Here is a 19591-nt window from a genome sequence, read left to right on the forward strand (position 1 = left end):
ACCTAACAACAATAAGGTTAGCCAAATGTCTACAAGTGACGACTTGTGAATCTTGTGTTGTGAAGAGGCTGGTTGATAATATCAGACAAGAGAGGCATCTACTAAAATACTCTGCCTGAGCTCTCAGCATCTACACATGGTGTATAAGCTGTCCCTATCAGGTGTTCATCCTTGAACCAGCGCGCTTCTGACACGAGGAAAGAAGAAGAAACTGCGAAGCTTACCTCTGGGATCGGGAGGGTTGTTGGTGGTGGTGGCAACATTGAGCTTTTCAGCTCAAATACCAGAGCTGTGATCACTTCAAGAGCGCTCCGAGTCACCAACGACATATCCTCGAGCAACACCACCGCGGCCTTCTTCCATAGCTGCGCCCTTGATCTTGCCGTCTTCATCGTAATCATAAGCGATTTCGTAATCGGTGCCCAGACCCTGCCATGTACGCTTACTGCGCAGGAACTCGGCAGCAGGAGAGACTTCGCCACCGATCTGAGCGAGATCGCCATTGGCACGCTTGATGAGACTGGTGGCGGCGGTCTTCTTCGAGGCGGAAGCAGAAGGTCGAGCCATGGGTCTGCTCTGGGAGACATAACGTCCAGTGCGAAGATCGAAGACTGGGGCTTCTGACTCCGAGTCTGACTCATCTGCAACGTCTTGATTGTCCTGGTCGTCTGAATCGTCTTCATGCGATGCTTCACCCCTGACAGTAATCTTCTTGCCGAGCAGGGACTGGAAGTCGCTGTTCCACTCCCCGGTCCAGATGCGGTCCCGTTCATCCGTAAGTGCTAGGCCAAGTTCGAAGGGTGTGATGATGGGTTTCCAGAAGTCCTTGCTCTCGATCAGACTGCTTTCCCAGCAGCCAATGATGACCCAACCATCAACTTCAGAGAAGTTGGCAACCTTGGCAGCGTTGACCTTGCCAACGACAAAGGTGTAATACTTCTTGCCGGCGCGGGTGATGAGGTCCTGAACGTGCGCTAGAGCGCCCATGTAGTTCTTGACGGAAAGAGTGTTGATCAGAATACCAAAGACGGAGACGGTGCTGAGATTTGTGACGAGAGCATAACGGCGACGAAGGATCTGAGCAGTGGAGGCCGACATAGTTTCGGGAGCTTCAGTACCTTCGAAGACGGTGGGGTAAATGTCGATGGAAGCCACACGAGAGGTGAGGTTGAGAAGAAGAGAGGTCGGAGGTTCGGAAATGTGGAAGAGCGAGTAGTCGCGAAGGACGGCGGCATCTTCCTCTGCTCCAGCAGGAACAGTACGGTTGGGTAGTAAAGACGAGGGGTTGTGGAGGATGGAGGTGGAGAACAGATTGGTGTAACCGAGTTTGTCGAGAGCGGATTGCAGAGGTTGAACGTGTTCAGAGTAAGGAATGTCTGCCATCAAGACTACTCTATGGTCCCTGTCCGGGTAGGTCTTCTGGAAGCTTGCGACGACGGTGTCCAAGTCCAGAGGACGGAAGGTGAAGACGTAAATGACAGGTAATCTCTGGGTAGGGGAAAGACAGGTGCGGCCGTAATGTACGACGACGTCGGCCAAGACGTGCTCAGCAGCAACCTCGTCGACACAGCAGGCACCATATGAGCTGTCACCGAGGATACATAGTCTCTCCCGGTCGTCGTCCAGCGAGACTTTGTCCAGGGCTTCAGTCACGTCTTGATCCTTCTCTTGAACTCGGAGTTCCTTCTGCAACGCTTCGAAGACTCTCGGAGCATGTGTCAACATGTGGTCAGGAAACTGGAGAGCGATCCTCTTGTATCTGCCATGGCGGATTTCATCGACGGTCCTCCTGATCTCGTAGGTAAGGTATAGTTGCTCGTCCGAGAAGTTTCGCACTAGAGAAGGGTCGACGGCGGGGGTAGGATCCTCGAAGACATGGGTATCCGGAGTCGACAAGACCGGAGCAACCTCTGGCGCACCCAGCGACATGGTTGCTGCTGTTGGAAGAAAAGAAGGAGAGCGAAAGCATCGAGAATAATAATTTGGGGCCAAGCAAAACCCATCTGGCGCACAGACCATGCGAGCGCGCAAAGGTTCGGATTCCATCATCGTCCACGAAAAGTTGCAGGCGGAGGCCAATCCAGTAACCATCCGTACCGCTAGCCACCTCTCTATCTCGACCACAACCACACACATTTCACGTTCGCTATGGACCACAGCAGAGACCCTTGCCCTTGGGTGTACGTCCGCCGCCCGCCCCTCTGCAACCCGCCAACCCGCTAACTCTGTCGTCAACAGGGCCTTGAACGATTTCGGTGGTGCCTTCTGTATGGGCGCAATCGGTGGTTCGCTCTGGCACGGTATCAAGGGTTTTAGAAACAGTCCGTACGTCAACTCCGACTCGAAGCCATCTCACACGACCAGACACAACCCACTGACACTCGACACAATAGCTATGGCGAGAGAAGGATAGGTGCTCTGACCGCCATCAAGGCGCGTGCTCCTGTTCTCGGTGGAAACTTTGGTGTTTGGGGTGGCATGTTCAGTACCTTTGACTGTGCAGTCAAGGGCATTCGGTACGCGACCACAGCCACCTGTTCTTGGACCAAATCACAGTACTAACTATCACACAGCAAGAAGGAAGACCCCTGGAACGCCATCATCGCCGGCTTCTTCACCGGTGGTGCTCTTGCCGTTCGTGGTGGTTACAAGGCCATGCGCAACGGTGCCATCGGTTGCGCCATCCTCCTCGCCGTCATCGAAGGTGTCGGTATCGGTTTCCAGCGCATGATGGCAGAAAACACCAGACTCGACGTTCCCCCACCACCTCCGCAAGGTATTGAGGGCGCCCCCAAGGCCATGGTCGCTTAAAAAGAGAACTTGTCATCACTTGTGCTATATACGGGTATATTCGGCGTTTGGAGCGAAAAGCATCCTTCTTCTTGATCTGGGGCTGTCCTTTCTTGTTTTTTTTCACCCATACAACGACACGGCGCCTTGCGAGGGCTGCTGTCTTCCTCTTCACTCCTCCAAATTCCATGTACAATCACCAGAGAGAAAAGACCTTGGTGGGTCGTTTGGTTTTGCAGCAAGACCAAATCTGTATTCTTATGCTTCATGTCATCAAAAATCCACTTCTTCAACTAATGACCCCCATCAAATTCACTTTGCATGTCGAGGACGAAACTAGATACAGCGTCCATGGAGGAAAAGGTCGCCGAATCAGAGAGCCCTGGCGTTTTTCTAGGAGCCGTCGATGAAGTGAAAGGCAGAATCAGCTCTCCGCCTCCACATTCGCCATCCTTGTGGACAGACTTTTGACGTTCCATGCGCTTGATCATATCCTACATAGAAATGGTGTACATGAGTTGCAAACAGCCATTTATCTTGTCTAGTCCTCTAAAACTTCATCCTGGCAGCCTTGAATCTACTCACCTTCTTCATCTTGCCATCAGGGAACTGCTCCATCAAGGGATCGTCCCTTTCTTCCTCTGTCTCCTTGAAACCGCCCTGTTGGCGGATGATGTTGTTGCGTAGGCGATAGTACTCAGATGCAAGTTGACGTTCTTGTAGTTCCGGGTCGAGTTCGTCTACCTCTTCAGGAGCGCGTGCGTTGGTCGATGGAGCAGAGGGATGTTCGACAATCTTGTCTGACATGACTGAGCCAGAGTCTTGATCTGGCGCAGACTCGGCTTGAACTGTCTCATCGGCAGCAGTGGCTCTGTTTTGCTTGAATCGAGAGATTTTGGCGGGTTTCGTTGGCTGGGAAGGAGCTTGAGCTTTGGAAGGTGCTCGCTCGACAACATCTGCGATGGGTGTAGTGCGTGGCTTGGAAGGAGCAGCAACTTCAGACTTCGGTGCTTCTTGCACGTCCAACTCTTCCGAGAATCTGACGCCTTTCTTTGCAGATGCGTCTGGTTTGACTGCCTCTTTGCCCTTCGAGATTGCTGGCTTGACGTTCTCATCCGAAGCTCCCTCTTCACCACGAATCACAAGGCGGCGAAGTCCTTCAGGATCGTAAACAGGATCCACCTCCTCAAGATTAGGTCCAAGGTTTCCAATAACTCTCGAGCGAAGCGATTCCTCCAGCTCCCGCATCTGATCTCTGTAGCTCTTGCTGACTCCTGGGCGAATCGATCTTCCATGCTCGTCTTCTTCCTCTGACATCTCGCTATCGTAATCGTCATCGAAATAGTCATCGTCGTCTTCGAATTCTGAGAGATTTTCATCCAGGTCCAATTCGGCTACCACTTGGCCAACTTCATTCAGGTTGTATTGGAGCATTTCTCTTCGCAGTCTCGCATCTTCAGGTGACTCGTCTTCGGGAATGACTGCTTGGGTCCCGATGATATCGTCATCGTCGTCCAACTCGATGACACGCTCACCATTGGCGAAAGTGCCGTTGAATAAGGAAGGGTTGACTCCAGACGATCTGCTGGCATTGGCATTATCGGCGCGTGACGGAATTTCTCTTTCTTGGACCTCCTCTGCGAAGCTCACCCCTTTTTTGGTAGGCTTGGGAGCATCTTCTGTGGCTTTTGACGTATCTTGTTTCTTGTCTTCTGAGGCAACCTTAGGCTTCTCAGGGACCTCAGGCGTCGAGGATTTGTTTGTAACTCCGTCCTTTGACTTGGGACCCATGTCTTTTAGTCCGGCTTTACGCAGAGTCTCGACAATCTGTGCTGTTTGCTGTTCCGGCTGTGTGACTTTGCTTGATATAACATTTCCGTCTTCATCCAATTCCTCCAGAATCTCAGTAATGGGCAGTCCAGGTTCCAAAGAGGCGTCATCTTCTCTGTCCATCTCCTCCAGAACTTCGGACAATTGGCCTTCGATCTTTTCCACTTGCTTGGAAATTGTCGACACGTTCTGTTGTACATAATCCAGACGCCTGTCAACGAGCCGGCTGACTTCTATCGGATGGCGAATTGGCCCTTTTCCAACTCCAAACAGATCAAAGATTTCTACAAGAGTCAGAACGAGGTTCATGACCCGGCATATTGTTGCATCAAACCTTTCTCATTCACAAGCTCTCCTCCAAATTTTTCGCTTATGCGCGTCTGGCTTGAATTAGCAATGAAGAACAGAGTGCGGATGTACAAGTACTCACGCAATCCTTTTCAGATTGGACATTGACACCAGATGAAAGCTCCTCCTTCAAGCCTTCATACTCGGCGTCCCATGTTCGCCAGTGTTGCAAAGACTTGCGTAGCTTTGCCACATTCTCTTCCAATTCTAGCCTGCGTGTTTCGAGTTGTTCAAAGTCGGCCATAGTACGTTGTAGTCCAGACGAGCAGACGAAAGTGAAAAAACTTGTGCAAAAAAGTGTGTCACTTTGTAATCACAGAAGATGTCTTCTCGAAGTGACAAAGCCGGGTATACAGCGGCAGATGGCCGAAGCCGAAGCATGGGCGATCTCTCTGCGACAAGTTGAGCCTCACATTGCGACTGTCGTGAGAGCTCACCATCAAACAGCACGACCATGTCTCGTGTTGCACCACGGTCTGCGCCCGCGCGGCCGGGCGAAGATGGTGAGCCACGCCCTGCCGATCTCGACCTATCGAGTCTCCGCCTGTCTGTGGGCATTGCTGACAGCCTGACCTCAGACATCTGCCCAGTATGCAAGTCCTCACGCTATCTTAACAAGTCCATGCGCTTTCTGGTCAACCCGGAATGCTACCACAAAATGTGCGAGTCCTGTGTGGACCGCATCTTCTCCCACGGCCCGAACAAGTGTCCGATTGCTGGCTGTCACCGCACCCTACGCAAGCACAAGTTCCGAGAACAGACCTTCGAGGACATCCACGTAGAGCGCGAGATCGATATCCGAAAGCGTGTAGCCAACATCTTCAACCGCCGAGAGGACGACTTTGATTCACTGCTTGATTACAACAACTACCTAAACGAGGTCGAGGACATTACATTCAACCTCATTTACAAGATCGATGTCGACGAGACAGAAAAGAAGATTTCCGTCTATGCCGATCACAACGCCAAAGCTATCACTACGAATGCCGCTCTCGCATCTCAAGAATCACACGACTACTCAGCGCTACAAGCCGCGGAAAGAGAACAGGCTCGCCTACGGAGAGAAGCCGCACGCAGAGAAGAGGAAGAAGAGCGAAGAGCACGCGCAGAAGGAAGACAAGACATTATCGATCGCCTTGCTACGGGTTCAGGCGATGCCGACTCGATAGCACACGAAGGCCGTGTGACGCTCAAGAAACGACTGGACAAGAAGCAAGCTGCCGACAGACAAAGGCAGCTACAAGCCGCCGCGGCCGCGAGAGATGCCACCAACGGCAGCAGTGGCATCGTCATCAAAGGTCTCAAGACGCGCAAAGCACCCGATCCAGAGCTTCCCTACGACGCCTTTGGAGGACTCCGATTCTCAAACGAATACCACATCGTACAAGATCACTACGAATGGGACTGGCTCAATGAAATCGACAGCCAGCTCAGCATCGTTGCGGGCGGTTACAGCAAACAAGAGTTCCATTCAAGGGCACTCTGTGAAGCTTTCTCAGGACTTGGAGTCATCATTGGAGAGGAGAAGGCCGAGCAAAATGGCACACACAACGCAGCTACCATTGGCACTGCGGCTGCGGTTCATGGGAGCTCTGGCGTGAAAGATGTCAAGATGGAGGACCCGTTTTGAATTCATGATAAACGTTGAAATGATACCCCCGAAAAAGGCGTTGGCATGGCATGGCATAGCATATACAGTTTTTCATCTAGCATCAGAAAGTTGACTAGAATCAAATCAGATTCATGGTCCTTGACATCCTTTCACGATCGTCAATTCTGTGAGGTGACCATTGTTTTCTTGGCATTGTTGGTCGCTTGCTCAGGTGACAAGTGCCATCTTGATTGAATACCTTCCACTCTTGCTAGTATGTGTGTTCTTCTTGAACAAACACCAAATCATTTCTAGTCAAATCCAGGCGACGACCGCCGAGAAGCTGCTAGACTCTAGACAACAGCTGCCCGCAGGTGGTCGAACCCCAATCTCAGCATGTAAACATGGCCGACGCAGAGCCCCAGCGTCATATGTCTCTCATACCATACACCTCTGATTCTCAGGAGATCGTTTTGTAAGACCGGGCCATACCATGAGACCACAAGTAGGTCTATATCTGACGGTCATGCAGACGTCGTGGTAGTGCCATTGTCGTTTACGACCCTGAATCGCGACAACTGTCACTGCGTGGGAATCCGCAGACGGCAATTGGGAACCTCGATCTGCAAAAATGTCCATACTGCCATCGACCCCTGAACGATGAACCAAATCCACACCAGTACGATTCCGAGGACGAGGGAGCTTCTTTGCACAATCAGAGCTCTTTTGTCAACCCGGAGTACTTTCGCATGCTAGCACATAGTATACCGAGCTCGGCAGCAACATCCAGACCCGCTTCACCGCTCAAACGGCTTCCAGATTTGCGATCCGGTGGCTCCAGGAATGTCACTCCGACTGGTGCAGAATTTGTTGGTAGTGCTCCTTCTCCAGCTGCGACTGACCAAGGCATCAAAGATGACAGCTTCTTGCCAAACTACTTTAAGCATTTCTTTGTCGAGAAACGCGAACTAGGCCGTGGGGGTCGTGGAGTTGTCCTCCTGGTCGAGCATTTCCTGGATAAGGTCTTCCTTGGAGAATTTGCTTGCAAACGCATCCCAGTTGGCTACGACCACGGCTGGCTCGAGAAGGTTCTAATCGAAGTCCAGTTGCTGCAAAGGCTAACCCATCCAAACTTGGTGTCGTATCATCACGTCTGGCTGGAAGATGCACAGATTACCAATTTTGGGCCAAGCGTGCCATGCATCTTCATCCTACAGCAGTACTGTAACTCGGGAGACTTGCACAATTACGTCCTCGGCACGACACAAACCACGAGCCCAACTGAGGTCATGAAGGAGCGTTTGAGAAGACGGTCAAAGGGTTTAGCAGAACGTCCAATCGATCTGGGACGTCGCACTATGAACTTCGACGAGATCTTCTCCTTCTTTCGCGATATCACTTCTGGACTGCATCATCTGCATACAAACGGCTACATTCATCGAGATCTCAAGCCGTCAAATTGCCTGCTGAACAATGACGGCCAGAAAATGTCGGTTCACGTCTCGGACTTTGGCGAAGTACAGGCTGCGAACGAGCAACGCACCTCCACAGGAGCAACCGGCACAATATCTTACTGTGCTCCTGAAGTGCTACAGAGGCAAGGCTCAGGCTTTGGCGAGTTCACGACCAAATCCGACATCTTCTCATTGGGCATGATCGTCTACTTCATGTGCTTTGGCCGACTTCCTTACCAGAACGCCGACGCTGCCAACGATGAAAACGAAGACCTCGATAAGCTACGGGCCGAGGTATCAGCCTGGCATGGATTTGACGATGTGACTAGAGCGAGAAAAGACCTACCAGAAAAACTCTACAAGTTCTTGAAGAGGCTGTTAAGTCCTAATCCAGCAGAAAGACCAAGCACAGAACAAATCTTGCAAGCCATCAAAGCTGGAGGCGAGATTGACGACATACCTATGAATCCTGTCCGGACAACAGGAGACCAGTCTCCAGATCTCGGCAATATGGGTTCACGCATCTCGTCGGTGGACTCGCCTGCTCCGAAGAAAGCCACGCGATCAAATACCAATCCGGCTTTCTCTAGACCTGGACTATCGCAGCTAGCAAGACATCAATCAGGCGAACTCGTGCATTCGCGCAGTCCACCTTTGCAACCACGCTGCTTTAGCAAGGATGTAAGCAGAAGCACCAGTACTGACACCAATACACCATCACCTCCAGATGCCTCGACACTTGCTTTCCGTGGCCGCGAGCTTGGGACACCTCCACTGTCCAAACAACCTGCTCGGCTCATGCTTCCACCTCCTCCACCTGTTCGGTCTCACAAACTTGTTACTCATCCCTCTTTTCTCCTCGGTCTGAAGGTGTTCCTTTTCGGCTGCAAACTCTTTCTGCTCAGTTATCCTTGCTCGCCATTCGCGACCAAAGCGTGGCTTGTGTATCCACTAATGGGTCTTGCAGTCTTGGATCTCACGGTCTGGAAGAAGACCACAAAGAAAAGCTTGGTTCTGATGGTGGTGCACGTATTGATCGTAGGACTGGCAAGAAGGTGGAGCGTATTGTGCAGTGGTGGGCCAAGGTGGAAGGAAGGAGGGCTATATGAGGGATTGTGATTCGTTCTCGTTTCTCGATAGTTGTATATTCTCTTCTCCCCGATCGTGCCAAGTGCAGTTCCTCGTCTCCAACATCGTGCGAAATGCATTCTCGGTTTTCACATCATAGTCTGTACAATCGAGATCGTTCGCAGACCATTCACGTCCCTCGAAAGACGAAAGGAATCTGGCGTCAGTGATCTCAGGTACAGTCTGTCTACTTCATCTGTGTCATGGAGGCTGATACATGCAATTCAGACATGGAATACGAGCTTTGTGCACAACATTAACGTCAACTTTTTGTTATTCAACTTGCCAAATTAGTCAAGCATGCTGTCTGTATACATTAAATATTTACATATATGATTTTGTGCTTTTGCTTTTTTTTGCTTTTGTGCAGCATATATCAGGCATTACAGCACTACATCTCTGCCTCTATCAACGCACTTTTAAACACGAGGAACAGGAACAGGCAACATTTTCCTGCCGCCGGTGTTTCTCTTAACAAGAACATCTCTCTTGCTGAAAATATCACCGCTCACCTCGGCACCGAGGCCAAAGTCAGGCTCGCCGCCCAGAGTGCCAAAGATGTCGCCAATGTAGTTTGTGGCATTGACGCCGTTGGCGAAAGTGCTGTTCCAGCCGTCCAAAATGCCTTCGACGACTTGGACGCCGGCGAGGTAGAGGTTGGCGACTGCGGGGAGGAAAGCTCCTTGTACGGAAGACTCGAAGAGGTTGTAGGTGGCTGAGCCGCCGAGGAAGGGGCGGTCGAAGTCAGAGGCGGTTCTCATGACGATGATGCGCTTGAAGTCGACGAGCTTTTCGGCGGCGGCGCGGACGAGAGCTCCCAGGGTGGCGTTGTCTTCTTGGGCGGTGGAGCAGTAGTTACCAGTTCCGTTAGTAATCAGGGTCGTGAAATTTCCAAAGGCCTCTCCCAGAAGTTTGCCAGAGTAGTAGACGTCGGAGGTAGCGACGTCGCACTCGACTACACTGGGTCCAGCAGACGAAGCACCAGCGGCGTAGATGGCGTCGTTGGCGTAGAGCTTGCGGTATGCGACGGCGGCGTCAGAGTCGTTGAGTGTAGCCTTGCGAGCAAAGTTTGCTGCAATCTTTTGCAGGTCTTGGTTGACCTCGAAGACCTCGGTGCCGTAGATGTTCAGAGGGTACTCGGAAGGTGCAGTGGCACCCAGAGGGATGTAGCCAGTGGTGAAGTTGCCAGGGATATCGCGAGGGTCGAATTCGTGCTGAAGAGCGACCTGGACGGCGTAGCGAGCGAAGGTGACGGAGCAGATGGTTGCGACCTCGGGGTTGATGCCAGCAATACCGGCGACCATGAAGTAAGTGGTGGTCAGGTCGAAGCGAGGGCTGCGGACCAGCGAGGCGATCGTGACTGCAGCATTGATCTCGCTCTCGCCGGTGATGACCTGGCAGACATCTCCGTCCTCAGTGCAGTGGACGTGAGGGAACAGAGGTGAAGCTCCAGGAAGAGAAATGTTTCTGGCCAGAAGGTTGAACTCGGGGATTCCGTACCAGATCTCAGCCTCGGGTGTGAACATGGCAATGAGCATGACCTTAGGCTTGATCACATATTCAATTGCTCTCTCAGCAACAGCGACAGGCTTGTGCAGGACCGATGCAGAAACGACGGAGCTCAAACCCAAGAGGGCAGAGGCAATGTTGGACGAGAAACGCATCTTGGTAGCAACCAAAAGAGAGGATTACAAGAAAATGAGAGGACCTACGAGAGAAGAGATCTTCTACATGGCTGCCAACCACCAGGACTTTAAATGTCTCAAGCAGCGCTTATCTTTTGCAAACAAGCTCCATACCATTGGAGCCGAAAAGCGCGCTGTGCGTCCGAGACCCCAACCTCCTCCAAGGTAATGGCATCACGAGAAAGATCATCGGAGTCAGCAAAAAAGTTGCCCGGGGCGCACGCGTTATCGCCTTGTCGCGCGTCATTCTCCCGAAGGATTTGTTCGGATCAGGAAGTGACTTGCCCGATAGTGGAAGGACATCTTGTGCACGATCTGTCGCGGACTTGGCCGGTGCTTATCGCAGCCGATTGTGCATGACTCGACTCGTTCACGACAGGGTTTTGGCCCTTTGGTATCTCTCCGACCTTGGCGATGTAAGAAGGAAGAGAAGGAACAACGATGTCGCCCATCACATATCGGAGATGGCCTATTGCTCGCGAAGGTATCGAAGGCTGCAAAGATAAACCTCGAAGGTTGGCTTGGCTAGACCACTGTATTCGACGGAAAAACTCTGTAAGTACCAAAAAGAAAAGAGGCATATATTCTAAGCAGACACAGACAGTCATGTGTGTCATATAGGTTGGAAAGTTGTAGCATGCCCGGGGCTGCGGTCCAATTGTGTGTACACCACGAGCTGGGAAGCTTCTAAGTGCTGTAAGGAGTTCAGTTGTCGAAGCGTCCTTCCCTCATTGCTTGATGCACTGGGTTCTCAACGTTGACTACTCCTGTAGCCTTCAGCCTTTCGAACAACACGAACAGACGTTCAGCTTCGCGCTCCTTCTCTTCATCTGTCATCTCGGGTTCCGGATCCTTGGATTCAGCAGCTAGGCGTTGTCCAGTAATAGGGTTGATGTCCGCACCCTGAGCATCCGCGCGCATCATAGTCTCCGGCACCTCAATCTTGTGCGTAGAGAGGTAGCCTGCAGCATAACCATATCCGATGTTGTGAATAAAGGTTGTTGGGTTGCTATCAGAAAGCTCGTAGAACAAGGTAGAAATGACGTCGCGTAATTCGGTCAGTGAAGGTGAAATTGAGAGCCGAAGCAGTCGAGATGGCAAAGAGTCACCTTGACCCAGAGGCTTCGAACGGGCCTCTTCGTTCGGTAACAAGAGGGACTGAACGCTCTTACGCACATCTGGTGATGCTTTCTCCTGGACCTTGCGTAAGACCATCAACACAGGAATCGCAGCTTTGTCAAGCTCCTTCTCCTGATATGCCTTCATAGAAAGGTCGAGGATATGAACCAGTTGTTGGACCTGTCTCTCGGTAGGGCAAGTCTCTTGGGTGATATGCATGATCATCAATGCGTTGATGATGGAACTGACGGGGACTTGCAATGGTGGCACAGGTAGCTTCTGATGGGAAAGAATGCTGAACAGGTCCGGCACACAGCTGGCAAATCTAGCTGCCAATTCGGGCTTGTTGGCGGTTACATTGTACAGCAGCTTCAGGGTTTCTAGCATAGCCATATCGTTCATTGGGTGCGCGAGCTGGTTAGTTGGATCAGTGAGTCTGTCAGCATGACCAGCTAGATTCTAATTGGAGTTTAGCAGCCGCAAATTTCATAGCTAGTAGAACATTCATACCCTGCAGATGCTGTTGGCCAATTCATGCTTCTCGACAAGTTCTACAAGGTCAACCGTAGTCTTGTATGTCAAGAGAAAGATGATGCGAGAGAGCAGGAATTCGTCATTCCGATCGTCGTTCTAGCATGCAGTCAGCTCTACATTCTAACCAACTGTCATGACACTAACCCTGAGTCTTTGCGCCGCTTTGTCGCCGTACCCCAAGTCTAGAAGGTGTTGCCTTGGGGCCTCCTGCAACAGCATAGCATTGGCCAAGCATCTTAAAGCTTCCTGTGAGACATCCAGTTCGGCGACTTCGAAACCATATTCACATAGCGTTTCAATTCCCTGCTCATATCAGTAAGGTGTCGTGGAAGAACACGACATGACAATACCGTTTTGGCGAAAATAGACTCAGAATTATCAGGATCTCTGCCAAGAACTTTGAGCTGCTCGAGAAGACTTTTGCGCTCTAGTATTCAGATTAGACAGACATTTGCGAAAAGATTGCCAGAAAACATACGTGCAGCTGACAGTTTCTCGTCATGCAAGTCAGCGGTGAGCTTTTTTAGTAGCTCATCGACCTTGGCTTTGCCTGAGCATTTCCATTAGCAAAGTGTGAACGGCAAAGTATAGACAGCGTCTTTACCTTGGCCACTAGTTTGTGCGGGTCGAGCAAACATCTCGAGATGTGCTATATGTGAAGGTTCACGATCAAAGGAGAAGGAAGGAGCAATTTCCGAATTGGGAAGCGGTCACCAAGCAACTGCAAGCGTGCCAAGAAGAGATGGTCCCAGAAGTATGTCACGCAGAGAGCTATAATCCACAGTAGTCTCGAGAGCATTGTACTACACAAAGGATTACAGGAAAGCTATCCGTGGAAGAATACTCTTGTCGCAAGATTTTCTGTCTGTTCACTATTTACATATTGATACATCGTCGTGGGAAGAAGGTGCGAGCTACAAACTCTAGCTCACGAGGAGGCTAAATTGAAACGCGACGAAAGCACGTTCGAGGCGCGTCATCTCGACTTGTCGAGTTTACTTGACAACGCTCGAAAGACAACACGATCATGCTGCTGAACAAGCAAGGTCGATCGAACAAGACCTCAGACTAGATTTGATAATCTCAATTGTTCGGCAATGGTCTCTGCTGAGCCTCTCGAGCATCTCGCCAATCGCCCTCCGACCCCTCCGAAAGACATCAACCACGGCGAAATCGACCAAGTCATAAGTCTCCTAGACGTCGACTTTGAGCCAGAACTCGACCAAGTGCGTCAAGTCTGCTCTCGCGCAGGCACTCCGGTGCAACCTTCGCCTCCATCTTCGCAGGTCGACGGTTCGCAGCACAAGTCGAGCAAGCGGGTCGAGTTCTCGCCATGTATCACTGCTCATGATCCCACACACTTCTACGCGACATCAGGCGCCGCCAGCCCACTTCCACGCCGTTTTCCTTCGAGCAAGCAACCCAGACCTGTCAGATCTATCCTAAAGGCCACTTTTGACCTGCAGACTCCCACACCCGACGCTGCATCGCCCGCCGCCGACTACTTCTCCATCTCCGACCCAAAGACCTTTCCCGTCATGCTCGACTCGGTTCTGAAGTTCCTCGACGCCCCTGCCACGGCTATGCGCCTGGATGGATACAGTACTCTCAATGGTGCCCTCAAGGCCTATGATGACCTGCCCGACGTCGACGCAATGCGGTTCAAAATGCCCCTGCTCGTCAAGTACATTTCACGAGATATTCTCGAGTCGAGTCGCAAGTCGGACCCAATGACATCAAGTCTGACCACACAAGCCTTGAAGCTTACGACAGCCATTCTCATGCTGCCTACTCTCGCAGATGCCCTCGACGAGCAGTTCCAGACATTACTTGTCGATCGCGCCATCGAAGTTTTGGAACAGGACCCAGTCCCGAAAGCTATCGCCAACCACCATATGTTCCTTCTCGCGACTCAACGCTTCCCTTCGAGAGTGGTAACTTCGACCAAAGTCGAACGAATCCTCTCTTCACTCACTACCGTCCACGAACGCGTCAGCGGCAACAGCGTCATCGCGTCACGTTTAGTCATCTTCCAACGCTTGATGGATCAAGCTCCTACTCCCATGCTCGCCAGTATGCGAGATTGGATGCCTCATGTTTTCCATGGTGTTTTGAGTAGCATCAAAGACGTCAGGGTGCGCGCCATCGAAACTGGAATGCAGGCTGCTATGTTGTACGGCACGAGCTACTCATCCACCAAAGTCATCATTGATCTGTTCCATACAGCCACTGCTGAAGGTAGCACCTACGGCGCGTACTTCACCGCCCGTCTGTTTGACATGTCCAAGCCAAAAGAAGGTAACGAGAACACCGATCTTGAGGAAGCCGTGCCGCAAATTTGGTCAATGGTTGTACTCTTTTTCAGAAGCAAAAAGGTCAAGTTGTCGCAATGGCGATTGTTTTGCGAAGAGTGGTTCCTCCTCATCCAGAACTGCCTTAACAGCAAGAACCTTACTGTCAAGTTTCGAGCCACATGCGCCTGGAATCGTCTTGTCTACGTCGCCATGCCAGATCGCGAAATGCTAGACAAGATGGAAGGATGGGATCATACACTACGTGTCCCCTTCCTACACATACTCCACACTAATAAGGGTCGAGACAAGAAGAGCAAGGAGGTTCGTCACATTGCACTCTCTGGCTATTGCAATCTGCTACATTACTCTCTACGACCTTCTCAGCCGTGGCAAGACCTCGACTACTTCTGGGATGTCTACGTCAAGGAAGTTCTTCTCAAGCTACTTTTGTCCGGCGGAAGGGATGCCAGCCTAGCCTGTCGGGTACTCAAAACTCTTTTCGATGGCAGATCGACAGTCTGGGATGAGGAAGTGGTCAACAAGGCTCCAATATTGCCCGAGGCTTTGTCTCGATTGGATCCCAAGTGGGTACGTTCCAGGGCTTATAAAGTGCTGGATTTGCTGGGTCCTTTCCTCGAGCTATCATTAGCTCAAACAGGAGATGGACGTGGCATCGACGCGACACCCTGGCGTGAATTCTTGACTGCGGTCTCTAGTGCTGGCAGTCATGAGGTACTGAGATCACAAGAGTTGAAGGAGTGTTTAGCCCAGCTGATGAACTTCTTTGGTCGCCTATGGGCAAAAGCTCCTAAGACTGATAACCACCTCGGTACGCCCTGGATTTCGCGGTTTACATCCCTTGTGCAGTGCTCCATCGAGGTGATTGGACCTTTACCATTCAGCGAGGAAACCCTAGCTCGTAACGAATCTAAAAGCCTTGGGGCTGCACCGACTCCATCTAATCGCACGTCAAAACATCATGCCAGGCTACAGTCACCTGCTGTCTTCTTGTTCGACTTGTTTGCCCAACCACCACTTGCAGTCAGCACAGACACAGCTTACTCCGATGCTGCGAAAGAATTGCTGCATCAGATTTGCCTGGGTAGGAACTCGCGCAAGGAACGACTGGAACTAATACGCAAATGCTCACAAGCGAGTCTGGCCACGAATTCAGTACTTCTGTGGACGACTGCAGTACGAGAGACTATTGCGGTGCTCCTCGGCTCTAGCCTCAACGAAAATGTCCAAGAGCCTGCTCGTATCGGACATCAAGCTCGACATGCCATCTCGATACTGGCATCGGGCTTCCATCATCAACAATATGACGATAATGTATTGTCGGCCGCTTTCGAGCTTGTCAGTGTACTGGCAAAGATCCTTAAACAAGAAGCCGGTGAAGGTGGTGTGGTTCTCGGTCTGATGGAACCTCTGGCTGAGGCGCTCTTGCAACAGAGAGACCAGATGATCCCTAGGTCTGTTTTCGTTCAGTTCGCTGAGAAGTTGCTTCAAGTTGGAACATTCCCTCGCAACAAACAGCAAATGGACGAAGCGCGTAGATCTCTGTGGAACACGCATCCGCCGTACTCGAAACAGTCAAGCTTCGAGCCGTTCAATCATGTATATGAGCTCGTAAATTCGGCATTGCTGACCTCATATGCTAGCATCGATGAGCCCGCAGAGAGCCTAGCACAGTTCATCGAAGCGGTTCGAGACTTCCTTTCAAAATGTCCTCTGTCCCTGTTCGCGTCGCCTGCGTTACGCAGGGTGCAACATGGACTATCGCAGATCGTCAAGGATGAGAATCGTGTACTCGCGGGTAGTCAGGAGGGTCAGGAGGTGTTTGTCAAGGTGAGTTATGACAGCCAACAGAACGAGCGCTATCGCTAATCAGTCCAGGTACTCTCTTTGTGGCAATCTGTCCTCACTCAGCTGAAGAATCTACCCTCGAACAAGACTCTGTTGAAAGCCTTGGATGAGCTCTTTGCAGCCGGCTTGAACAGCACACACCGGGAGATTATCAATCTTACTGTTTCCTTTTGGAATACCACCTTTGGCCAGCTCGACTCTCTCGAGTACCCGAGTAATGTTGAACAAGCAGTTAGACGACTCCGGCCTCTTGTGGAACTTGACCTACCCACTTTCCCAGACAACAGTGATGCACCGGTAAGCAAAGTCCAGACACTGTCGCACACTCACACTGATAAGACTAGACACCATCGCCATTACATGACTTGATCGAGTCGCAGCAAGAAGCTGGTATCCAAGAGACGCCGTCTCCCACCAAGCAGCAACCTACAAGAAGATCCAAGAGAATGAGCGTTCTTAGTCGTGCTGCCTCCTCTAGTCCTCAACAGAAGTCTGCCACGAGGAGATTGCCCGCTTCCAAAGCAGCATTGAAATCGAAACTGCGGCATGAGGACTCCCAGCTCGACTTCACAGCTGTTGAGAGCTCATCACCAGTAGCGATGGAATCTCAACTCCTGACCGAGCACCAGAGAGAGGTCAAATCTCGACAGCAATTCGAAACGGCGCCACTGTACCCCGAGTTTTCTTCAAGCCCGGGACCACGCAGAAGAGCTTCGAAATCAGGATTGCCGCTGCTAGACTTTTCTAGTAAGCAAGTCGTCATGGATACTGGGTATGCTACACCCACCTTGAACGATGATCACGGACCGCTGGACGAGTATATCACTTCCTCACCTACACCAAAGGCAGCTGAGAAAGCGCAACAATCTGCTGTGGAGAACACAGACGTAGACGAGTCGGCTTTCGAAGCAGAAGAAAATATCCCATCTTCTCCACCCGAGATGGAAGATGAAACAGTGTACGACGGCACCACCGAGCTGGAGAACTTGCAGACTACGGAACCACAGGCAATGAGCGACGTCCGGTTCGATACTGTTCCTGAAGATTTCTCAACAATTGTGCCTCAAGAGGAATCTAGAGTTGACGACTCGAGAGCACTACCGGAGGAGGCAAGTACAGTTGAGCAAGCTGCAGACGTACCCGCTGAAACACATCGTTCGATTCAACGTCTGGCTCAGCAACTTGAAGGCGGCGTTTCATCTGACATCTACACGGACGCTCGCTCAGAGCTCAACCGCGAGACCTCTGCCATTAACAATGGAAAAGATGGCATCGAGGCCGTGGAAGAAGTGCCCGAAGGCCAGGATGCTATCGAGGCCGATGACTCTTCTCCTATACCCTTTACCGACAGTCTCTCCGAACAGCCTCAAAAGGAGCCTGATAGCTCCGCAGATCCTCCTCAGAGCAAGATTCCTGAAGCTGTTGCTACGCCTGGTGACATCAGCAGAGTCATGGACTCCTTCGTTGGAACCACCAGCGATCACGACGATACGACATCAGTACAGCAAGAGACACTCACGAGTGCGTCTCCCAAGCTAAACCTTGCTTCTTCAGCTTCCAAGCGCAAGCGAGAAGAGCCACATGAAACGCGGGCTTCAGCCAAAGGTCGCAAGTCCTCAGCATCGCCGTTCAGACGTATCGTTACAAGAACACTCTCTTACCTTACTGGCAGCCAAGCGGTGAATGAGGAGGAGGACGACGACGACGACGACGATGAAGAAATGCAAGACTGTATCGTCGTCGAGAGCCAGAAAGATCAGGAAGAGGATCAAGAGGACGAACCTCGGTCCGAAGCTGCAGAGCAATCTCCAATGCCCGAATCAGCTGCAGCAAGCGTTGGTCCATCGACAAACAAACGTGGACGCGGAAGACCTAAGAAATCAACGACACCTTTCGTCTCCAGCCCAGCTTCGATCGTGAGAACTCGAGCTGCAAAACGACGTGCATCAACACTCGAAGCAGAAGAAAACCAAGAGTCTTTGGTCATCGAAACACCTGCACCTAGCAAGTCTCGAAGGACAACACGGAGTCAAGACGCGAAGTCAGACCAACCGGTGGAACATGTCATGCTTTCTCCCACTCGCCGTCGTCGGGGCCGCGAGCTCGAGGCTGTTCTTGTCAGTCCAGGTCCGTCTGGCGTGGATGAGACAGTCCTTGATGAGACGAGAGTTGGTGAGCAAGATGACGATGAAGAGGTTGACGAGCAAGAAGACGATGGCAAGGTCGATGATCCAGAAGACGATGACAAGGACGATAACCAGGAAGCAGACTCTCAGCTGAGGCATGAGGAGGAAAAAGCAGTCAACGAGCAACCACCAGACAGAGGCAATTGGCTGATCAAAAGGTTGAAGAGCATTATGATCAACTGCACAACGATGGTCATTACACCGCAGCAAGAAAGAGAACTGCAGGACGTTCTGTACGAGCTTGGCAGATGTGTTTACGAGGCTGGGAGAAGATCGAGTAATTAGAGTATCATTGTCGTCGGATGTGTTCAATTAGCATCAATGGACTTGATTCAAGCTTCATGCCTCCTTTCTTTGGATATGCGTTCGTTTGTTGAGAACATTGTGCATTTTGATAGGAAGCTACAATCACAGCATGAATATAGGTGGAGTTGATTGAAGTGAACCCGGCTCAAAGGTAAACGCACCGTGTTGAACAAGAAGGTGAACTACATTTACACAATATCCCGAATGCAAACATGCAATTTGCAAGATAATCATGCGTTTCATCAAATGCTTGACTTGTTGATACATGCAATCAAACCACACACCTTTTGGCCATAAGCCCTGCTTTCTCGACCTTGACAACAGTGTCTCGTGCATGTCTTCCGTAACCCCTAAGTACACTTCCAAATCACATATCTTTGATCTCCCACCTGGCATCGACATCTCGTTGCAGCGTCTCCGCACCCCAGGAACCCATACCCGTCAACATCCTAGAACGAGA

At 51.2% G+C, this 19591-nt stretch overlaps 8 protein-coding genes across 8 annotated transcripts; 4 read left to right on the forward strand and 4 right to left on the reverse strand.

The window, feature by feature from the left end:
• Positions 1-300: 300 nt before the first annotated feature.
• M436DRAFT_62804 (diphthamide biosynthesis protein) lies at positions 301-1929 on the reverse strand (the record flags this gene model as incomplete). The annotated part of the gene is made up of 1 exon (XM_013573197.1): positions 301-1929. The coding sequence occupies one exon, from the start codon at positions 1927-1929 to the stop codon at positions 301-303; it is 1629 nt and encodes a 542-aa protein (XP_013428651.1).
• A 219-nt stretch (positions 1930-2148) lies between these two features.
• On the forward strand, positions 2149-2811 carry M436DRAFT_43705 (mitochondrial import inner membrane translocase subunit tim-17; the record flags this gene model as incomplete). Its single annotated transcript, XM_013572989.1, has 4 exons — positions 2149-2180; positions 2239-2325; positions 2394-2516; positions 2574-2811. 4 exons carry the CDS (start codon positions 2149-2151, stop codon positions 2809-2811), a joined length of 480 nt encoding a protein of 159 aa, XP_013428443.1.
• A 528-nt stretch (positions 2812-3339) lies between these two features.
• On the reverse strand, positions 3340-5212 carry M436DRAFT_43950 (uncharacterized protein; the record flags this gene model as incomplete). The annotated part of the gene is made up of 3 exons (XM_013573038.1): positions 3340-4904; positions 4955-5000; positions 5051-5212. 3 exons carry the CDS (start codon positions 5210-5212, stop codon positions 3340-3342), a joined length of 1773 nt encoding a protein of 590 aa, XP_013428492.1.
• A 210-nt stretch (positions 5213-5422) lies between these two features.
• M436DRAFT_44442 (CDK-activating kinase assembly factor) lies at positions 5423-6598 on the forward strand (the record flags this gene model as incomplete). Its single annotated transcript, XM_013573140.1, has 2 exons — positions 5423-5471; positions 5547-6598. The coding sequence occupies 2 exons, from the start codon at positions 5423-5425 to the stop codon at positions 6596-6598; spliced, it is 1101 nt and encodes a 366-aa protein (XP_013428594.1).
• Positions 6599-6990: 392 nt separating this feature from the next.
• Positions 6991-9132, forward strand: M436DRAFT_43881 (kinase-like protein; the record flags this gene model as incomplete). Its single annotated transcript, XM_013573020.1, has 2 exons — positions 6991-7034; positions 7092-9132. The coding sequence occupies 2 exons, from the start codon at positions 6991-6993 to the stop codon at positions 9130-9132; spliced, it is 2085 nt and encodes a 694-aa protein (XP_013428474.1).
• Positions 9133-9560: 428 nt separating this feature from the next.
• M436DRAFT_44071 (purine nucleoside permease) lies at positions 9561-10667 on the reverse strand (the record flags this gene model as incomplete). The annotated part of the gene is made up of 1 exon (XM_013573063.1): positions 9561-10667. One exon carries the CDS (start codon positions 10665-10667, stop codon positions 9561-9563), a length of 1107 nt encoding a protein of 368 aa, XP_013428517.1.
• Positions 10668-11531: 864 nt separating this feature from the next.
• M436DRAFT_44414 (uncharacterized protein) lies at positions 11532-13117 on the reverse strand (the record flags this gene model as incomplete). Its single annotated transcript, XM_013573132.1, has 6 exons — positions 11532-12404; positions 12456-12575; positions 12624-12782; positions 12830-12906; positions 12958-13029; positions 13084-13117. The coding sequence occupies 6 exons, from the start codon at positions 13115-13117 to the stop codon at positions 11532-11534; spliced, it is 1335 nt and encodes a 444-aa protein (XP_013428586.1).
• Positions 13118-13570: 453 nt separating this feature from the next.
• Positions 13571-19110, forward strand: M436DRAFT_44410 (uncharacterized protein; the record flags this gene model as incomplete). Its single annotated transcript, XM_013573131.1, has 5 exons — positions 13571-16621; positions 16670-16945; positions 16984-17757; positions 17956-18724; positions 18833-19110. Coding segments are annotated over 5 exons (5148 nt in total), but the record flags the coding sequence as incomplete, so codon positions are not given.
• Between the last annotated feature and the right edge of the window lie 481 nt (positions 19111-19591).

The sequence above is a fragment of the Aureobasidium namibiae genome (assembly GCF_000721765.1).
Source record: "Aureobasidium namibiae CBS 147.97 unplaced genomic scaffold scaffold_6, whole genome shotgun sequence".
Taxonomy (NCBI): domain Eukaryota; kingdom Fungi; phylum Ascomycota; class Dothideomycetes; order Dothideales; family Saccotheciaceae; genus Aureobasidium; species Aureobasidium namibiae.